General features: G+C 48.8%; 1 protein-coding gene across 1 annotated transcript; it reads right to left on the bottom strand.

Annotated features, from left to right (window-relative positions):
• Nucleotides 1-236: 236 nt before the first annotated feature.
• On the bottom strand, nucleotides 237-2,496 carry LOC127384630 (histone H2A.Z). The gene is made up of 5 exons (XM_051619338.1): nucleotides 2,327-2,496; nucleotides 1,834-1,911; nucleotides 1,333-1,446; nucleotides 764-893; nucleotides 237-629 (listed from the first exon to the last, which is right to left on the bottom strand). Exons 1-5 carry the CDS (start codon nucleotides 2,327-2,329, stop codon nucleotides 568-570), a joined length of 387 nt encoding a protein of 128 aa, XP_051475298.1. The 5' UTR covers nucleotides 2,330-2,496; the 3' UTR covers nucleotides 237-567.
• Nucleotides 2,497-8,187: the final 5,691 nt, after the last annotated feature.

Below are 8,187 nucleotides of genomic sequence, written 5' to 3'. Positions count from 1 at the left end.
TTGCTAAAGGCAGCTGCTACACTACAGAGCAAGCTCACTGAACAAGAACATAACTGCAGGATAAAACCTGTACCATTTCAAGAGATAGTATTTAGGAAACACAGTATTTCAGAACTGTTTCCAGACAGCCCAAGTACAGCTGGTGGGATAGTCAGAGCTGCATGTTCTTGGAACAACTCTAAGAACTGCGTAGTCAAGACCAAGGATTTTTCAGTTAATGGACAAGAGACAGTCAGTCTTGATATAACATTTATTGAATATTTCCACTCTAGTGGATGAAAAGTCTGTACAAAACCAAACATTTCCTTTACTTAAACCAATCTAAAACCAGTCAGTTCAATCAAAACCCACTGCAAATACAATAGCTTCTTTGAAGCCATGGTAACACTTAAATATGGTTAAGACTTCAATGCAGAAATTTGGTTTGTTAGAAAGCTCGAGGGAGCTTTTTCTTCTCAAAATTACAAAAAGGCAAAATCGTGTTTCACAGATACAGTCCACTGGAATCACCAACACTGGACAAGTAAGTACTTCAAGTCCTGAGATAACAAGAAATCTGGGTATCCTTTAGACAGTTTTCTGTTGTCCTTTCTTTCCAATCAGAGACTTGTGGATATGTGGTATTACACCTAAAAAAGAGCAACAATTAAGACCATGTTATTTCTCCTCAACCGCACTAAAAAAAAAAAAGACAGCATTTAGCAACCTCTAATCTGTTAAGAGTTCTTGCCACCTAGTTCATCACAGACATAAATTTACATACCACCACCAGCAATTGTTGCCTTAATGAGAGAGTCCAATTCTTCATCTCCTCTAATTGCAAGCTGCAAGTGGCGGGGAGTGATACGTTTCACCTTCAAGTCTTTGGATGCATTTCCTGCCAGCTCAAGGACCTGAGAACAAGGTAATTTTTCAACTAAGATACACAAGTCAAGTGAGACCAATAGCCTTAGCTGGTTTATTCTCTACACCAGGCGCACTATTTGTGACATGAAGACAGTAAACAGTGCCTCTTTGGACAGGGTTCCTCCTTTGGAGTTCTATATGTAGTTTTCCCTCAAGGACAGGAAGTGTTTTACAGGAAATACAACATATTTGTGTAATGTAATTTTTTATAAAATACTTCATACTTCTGTTTTTCCCTTAAGTTCAAACCAAAAGGTCCCATGTGCAATTTCTTGATCTCCTGACGATAAGTCCTCACTTCAGACTAGCACAAAGCAAGTGAAGAGTTCACAGCTCAGCCCAAACTGCCAAAACACAGTAGGATCTGGTCATTACGTCATTTACAAGAGCTGACTGACTTGCTTGCACCCCTTGCAGGAGCTTTACCTCAGCTGTCAAGTACTCCAGGATTGCAGCACTATACACTGCAGCTGTGGCTCCCACACGCCCATGGCTGGTAGTCCTAGACTTCAGGTGCCTGTGGATGCGGCCAACAGGGAACTAGAAAATAACATGAGTAGGCTGTGACAAGAGAGACAGGAAAATAAAGCCACTACTCTAAGCCCCATGCTGGACAACAGAATGCTAGTGACAGAAACACATTTCAACAGTTGGAACATCCAGCTGAGGACACTGCATGCCAAGTTCAAATCAGCCACTTTAAAATTCTAACCACAAGCAGTATCAACAGCCATAAGGGAGCCTCTTCCCTCCTGTACAGATATGCAAAAGGTCTAAAAAAAACGGGAGCCAGACACCAAAACACACAAGAATCAAAGAGATGCTTACAGCACTCTGGAACACAGGCAGAAGGCAGCGTGCAGCTTTCAAAAGGTACTACCAAGGCCAACCCGACTGCCATTCGCCCACGCCCCAGTCCCCGCTCACCTGCAACCCGGCTCTCTGGGAACGGGACACTGCTTTGGTCTTGGTCTTCCCGGAGTCCTTCCCAGCTTTTCCACCAGCCTACCGGGGCGAGGAGCCGTGTCAGCGCTGCCGCCCCGCCTGACACGGCCCCGCGCGGCAGCGCCGCCCCGCGCGCATGCGCGCCCTCCTCCCCGCACAGCGGCACGAGAGGCGCCAAGGCGCGTGCGCGCTGCCCGTTACACCTAGCGGCACGAGCCGCCCCCCGCGCGCATGCGCGGCCGCTCCCCCCTCCTCCTCCCTCCCTCCCTCCCCCCCCCCGGCGGCACCAGTGCGCGTGCGAGCCGCCCCCCCCCCCCCCCACCCCCACCCTCCCCCCGGCAGGTAACGCGCCCACCCGCGCGCGCCTCTCCCCTGCGCGCGCTTCCCCTCAGCCCAACCGCCGCATCGCCCCTGCCCCCCCCGCGGCGCGGCCGCCGCTCCCACCCGAGCAGCCCCCGGCCCCGCGGCGCCTCACCATCGCGAACCGGGCCGCAGCGCCGCGCAGGGGCAGAGAAAGCAAGAGAGCGCCTCGCTCACACGGGTCCCGGGCGACAGCACCGACCTGCCCCGACCCGCCGCGATTCAAACTGCGCCCACTCCCGCCTTCCCCCTGCGCTTTATAACCGCCGAGCGTGCCTGCATCCGGGAACCCCAGCCGTGCCCCCAGCCAATGGCTGCGGGCGGGGCCGGCCGCTCTGCCCCAGCGACAACCAATGGCGGGGCGGGGCGGGGCCGGCCTCGCGATGCGGCACGAGCGAGCCCCGCCCCCATTTAAAGTGACATGGGGGCACCGAGAGGGCCCGGCAGAGCCGCGTCCGGGCCCTGCTGCCTGCGCCCTGCTGCCCGCGGCCGGCACCGCCAGCCAGGGCCGGGGCTCCCGCCTGTTCCAGCTGCCCGGCTCAGCTCCCCCCAGCCGCCCCTCCGCCGTTCCTTCGGGGCGACACGGAGGCGGTCCCGCCCCTCCCGGCCCGGGCTCCGACGGCGCCGCCGCTGCCCGCGGGCCGAGGGGTGCCCGGCGCGGCGGGGCGGGGCGGCTCGCCCGCGCTCAGGGCGCGCTCTCGGGCGGCTGCCGGGCGGGGCGGGCGCTTCACGAGTCCGCGGGAGCGGCTCTCCCGCCCTGGGAGCCCGAGTCCGACTGAAATAAGAACAGCAAATCGCGCCCGAGGCCGGCAGTGCCGCCCGAGAGCGGCTGCCGGGTCGCTGCCTCAGGCCGCAGCTCCGGGCCCTGCCTCGCCTCCGCGGCAGCCGAGCTGGGCGTGAGGCCGGGCCCGCGGGAGCGGGAAGGAGCCGGCTGCCGCCTCGGGAAGCGGAGGGAAGGCCGCAGGCAGGGGGGTGCCCCCAGCCGTGTGTTAAGCGTTACTTATTGCCAGGTCCGTGTCTGTGCCCGGCCCGGCTCTGCCTCGCCTGGTTCCCGAGTTGCTTCAGATCCAGCGTGCCACCAGCTGAAGACTTGCCGAACAGAGTTAACTGAGTTGGCAGCAGAACCAGCCCGAAGGAGATGGTGTCCTGGGCTGGGGATGGGGCTGTTCCACTGCGTCAGCGGAGAGGCGAGACCACCCAGGGCCACTGGCAGGAGGATGAAGTCGTTCCGCTCTCCGGGACGCTGGGGTGGGGAGGTGTCAGCGTGGCCGACAGCTCCGCACGCACGCACAGCTTGTATCTTTACCTGCGTCTTGTGCAAGAGATGTGTGATTGCCAAGGGAAACCCTGCCTCACACCTGTTTCTCTCACTGGATGGTTCACAAACTGTGGTTAAACGCTGTGCATCATAAATTTGATTGTGGTGTTTAATTAGTGCAGTACAGATGTCCTCAGCTTGGGCACTTTAGAACCCTGCCTGTATTTCCCTGAAATTAAGCCTTAGCCTTTTTTTTTTTTTTACCATTGTCAATAGAGCATCATTATTTATACTTTAGGAAAAAAAGCAGGCTAGCCATTTAACCTCAGAGCTCAGTTGGAGGTGTTCTTGCATTAATCTATCCCTTTCAACTCCAAAATAGTAACAACTCATTGTGCTATTCCAGGACGCCATAGACCTTCAGTACCTGAGAGACACACGGGTTATCTGTGACTATGCAACAAGCTCAGAGAGAAAGCTTGGCCCGTCAGTGGCTGAGTAGCTCTTCAGAGGGAAGACTGGCTTGATCTAGCTTTCTTAATCTAATCACATACCCACCACTTCAGTAGGAGGAGTTAATGTATGCATTTTCTTTACCTTTATATCAAAGGGTCCCAAGCTTGATGAGTACTGTTACAGACAGACATTTTATGGGAGACAGAGGTGAGCATAAACTTGTGAAGATACTCTGTCATAACTTTTGCACTTTCTTCAGTTCTACCACAAGCAAAATACTCACAGCTCTTAAGATGTGAATGTACGTGTTGATTCCTAAAGTTCCTCTTCAAGGGTGTTTCAGCTGTTTGCTGAAGCAGTAAAGATTTAAAACTTTGTGGCTTTTTTGCTCCTACAGCTGACCCCAAAATACTTGGTCCTCTTGTTACAAAGGACCCTCCCTTTGCACGTGCCTCCAGACAGCCCAAGGCCATATTGTCAGTACTTTCAACACCAGAGTTCAACACCCGAGTTTCTATGCGGGCATTTTGTGCTAGCTGCTACTGCCTCATGGTAGGGAGACCTACTTCCAGGCTCATGCAGACAGGCATGACCAAATCGAGAGCAGACACTCCTCCATGCAGAATCTGGCAGTTTGTTTTTATGTAACTGTCTGGTGCCTCTATTGGAAGCTGTAGTTTTTTATGCTGTCCTTCAGCAAGCAAGAAAATAAGAGGGTTTGGATTTTTTTTTTTAAGTTTAAAGACAAACCTCAAGATTTTACAGAAGCCTGCAGAAGCATTCATTCAACTTGGTTGAATTCTAAAATATCTGTCTGTCCAAAATGCTTGCAGCAAGGACCCATTTGACTTTTTCCTTACAGGGAAGAGAAGCCAAATTGCGAGCCATCAGACCCTTTGGGAAGAGCATTGGAGGTGTAGAAGGTAAAAAAAAAATAATTCTTTCTGCCTGATTTCTCTCCACAGAAGTGCTAGAAAGTAGAACAAAAAGGCCTCCTACCAGATGGAGATAATCCGTGCTGCAGATGTTCCTCGCTTCCTACGTGAGCTTCCCCAATGGCTCGCTTTGGCTGCATGCTCTCAGCTGCTTTGGGCTCCTTATGGCTGGCAGGCTAACACTGAAGGTTAAGCTAATGCAAGTGTGTATATTTACTAAAAAAATCACGTTAGGCATATATCGAGTACATGTAACTACCCTCAGACGACCCTATGCTAGCTAATAAGCCTCTCTTGCAAGCGCAACCTGAGCTCCCCACCCTGATATTTAAAGAAATTAAAACTAACTTAGGTACACCAAGAACAACACCAAAGCAGCTTCAGACCCAGTTGTGAGCACAAATAACTCAACCTTAATCCCACACATACAAAGGGAGCACTTACCATCTCCGTTTTCCTGATGAAACCAGTGCCTAAAGTCTACTGTCCCAAGTGTCTTAACCAGTTTTTGTAATATAACCAGCTCACATGGGAGAAGGAAGATACACATCAAGGAGCGGGCTTTTATTTGGTTCAGTTAACATTAATAGGTCCCTTTAAGAAGGTGAAAAATCCCTCTAAAAGGAAAGGTTATGTGGAACCTGGTGAGGAAATATGCAGCCATGCAGTGGATCTAGAAAGAGAGAGCTGGTAACTGGGCTTGTGTAACATTTTCATGCTCTGTGCTCTCAGTGGCAGTGTGTGCTGAGGTATCTTCTTGTTATCTATGAAGGCCAGAGGCAATGAAGGGCTTTACATCATTTACCCAGCCAGTGCCACTGCTTTATTAGCATGAAGAATTTCTGGTGCTTCTCTTTATAAGACATTGCATTTGTACTAAACTGCTGTCTGAGTTAGGTATCCTGTGGCTGACCTTTTGCTGTGGTAGTTACATGCAACCCAACAGACAGGTCATGGATGTGGTGTACTGGACACCACACCTACCCTGTGCAGGCTGTGCTGGTGGTACATATGCCTGCCAGCTCTGACCCAGCACTGTGCTTGCCTCAGCAAGCTTTGTGCAGGTCACTGTGGAGAGGTAGGCAGCTTTGCAGTAGGGGCTATCCTTTGGAGACAGAGTTGTAGCTGAGGGACATTTGCTTGGCTGGCTACGATCTCAGCGTCTTAAGACAATTGGGATGTAGTGCCACTTTCCTTTCTACTCTCTCTACTACTTAATCCAATATCCTTGGAGACTAACACTCATTTTCACTCACCTCCGAAGTATGGACACATTCTCTGAAGCAGGGACCACTTCTCACCCCTCACTAAATACTAAGTTATGAACAAGGTATTATTTGGACTCTGTCTTGAATTTGTTTCTTGCAGGTGCTTAGTTTCTGCAGAATTGTGGAGATCATTAATAGGCCAATGTATGAAGTGCTCCCAGAAAGCTTTTTATATCACAACCCTCAGGGAAATTTGCAGTTTCTGAATCCTGGATTAATTTATATCAGAGATACATACCTAGCTGCTAAGCCCTGCCGTGTTATTCCTGGGATACAAATTTGAGTTTGGGGAACTTCAAAGCCACACAGGGAAGGGCATTTGGGGAATTCATTTTATAGGTGGCAGCTAAACAGAGACAGCTTAGTTTTTAGTATACAGTTTTCAGTGCGCTTCACTTTGACCTCACTCCTCCTTTGGCAAGTAATTTAATTTCGTGGGGTTTTTTTGTTTGTTTGTTTTGTGGTGGTTTTTGTTTGTTTGTTTATACATCTATAACCACCACTTGCATTCATTTAGTCTCTATTTTTGTGGTGAGATCGATTACAGGATGGCTTGTATTTGCCCCTGGGGTCCTCTCCCCTTGCAGAGAGCTTCCCTGCTGCCCTTTTACAGGACCTCTATCAAGTGACAGGAATCTGCTCTGTTGGGTCTCCTTGCTGGCTGCTTCGTTTGGGTTCAGGAAGATCACATTCTCTCCAGTCACATTGTTGTGTTATGCATAGTGATTAATGGATAAAACTATTTGGATAACAGATATATTTAGTAAACTGGTATTTGGAAACAACTTCACAGATCTCCATAATAGATCTGCAGATAACTCTTGCACACTGATTTCAGAGAGACTTGGACTGCCCTTATATCTACGCTGGTGTTCATTGTATGCTCTTGTATCAGCTATTAAAAGTGTCATAATGGCTAGTTTTAGGGTTTTATCTTGTTTAGCCAGCTGTGAAAGGAAGCTACACCTATTTAGACAAAATTAAACACAAGTCTGTCAGAAACTGTGCCAGGCAGAAGTCCTTATCCTCATCCCTCCCCTTGTCTTATGCAGAAACTTATCCACCCCTACTGCCTTGTTGTTGCCACATTCCTCCTCCCCATTACCCATAGTAGAGCTCTGTTCAGTATAGAAGCTCAAGTAATATTTACGTGATATATTTACGTGTTGTGCTATAAAGCCATAGGCAAGTACCCACTCCCAACTGTCTTCAAGTTGGGGACCTCTCAGGATGGCTCCAGTTTGCACCGTGATACCTATGCCCAGAGGATATAATAATTAAATAGGTGTGTAGAAATCTGGTGATACTAATTTATTTTCCTAAGAAAGCAACCTGGATAAACCTTTCTCAGCTAATCGCTTCTTGTTGTGTTAATCCACCATTATTCTTGACTCAGCCTTGATTGTAAAGAGTCTGTCTGAGGTGGCAAAGTCACTGTGTTTGATTTGAGCTGGCATTATTTAGCTCAGTTATTATTGAGCATGTCTTATTTTGGTTCATTCTTTCAATAAGAACACTTTATATAATTCTTTCAATAACTGTGTTTCTTCAGTCTGCTACTAAAAGGTTTAAGTTAATTTAGAAAGCAGAGTAACAAGCATTAAAAACCAAATGAGAAAGGATAAACGTTTCACATCTGGCTTTCTGTGCAATCTTTTGAAAAGGAAAAAAAAAAAAATCCTTTATTTTTTCTGTGGGACTTCAATCTAGTCACCAGCTCTCCCACCAAACAGCGACTTTGTCCTATGAGCTCTTTACCCTCACAGCCACCTATTCTTCTTCCAGCACTTGACATCCAACTTTCAATTGGAGTATCAGCGCTTCTAGCCCTGACCACACTCATACAGCAAAGAGGGGAAGAGAAAATGTGTGATTAGAAAAATCCTTTATGTGAAAAAGAAATGGCAAGAAAATTGTGGTTTCCTGAATATGGCTGGTACCAGGTTTTCAATCATAAAGCTCCTGGAAGGGGTACATTTTTTTCTGTGAAGAGGAAGGGGAAAATAGAAATGCCATCTGCCCCTTGAAAACGCAAAGGGAAAATTCACTGGGCCTTGAC

The sequence above is a fragment of the Apus apus genome, chromosome 4, assembly GCF_020740795.1.
Source record: "Apus apus isolate bApuApu2 chromosome 4, bApuApu2.pri.cur, whole genome shotgun sequence".
NCBI classification, from domain to species: domain Eukaryota; kingdom Metazoa; phylum Chordata; class Aves; order Apodiformes; family Apodidae; genus Apus; species Apus apus.
Note: the sequence above shows the minus strand (reverse complement) of the source record. Positions and strands in the feature narration are given on the sequence as shown.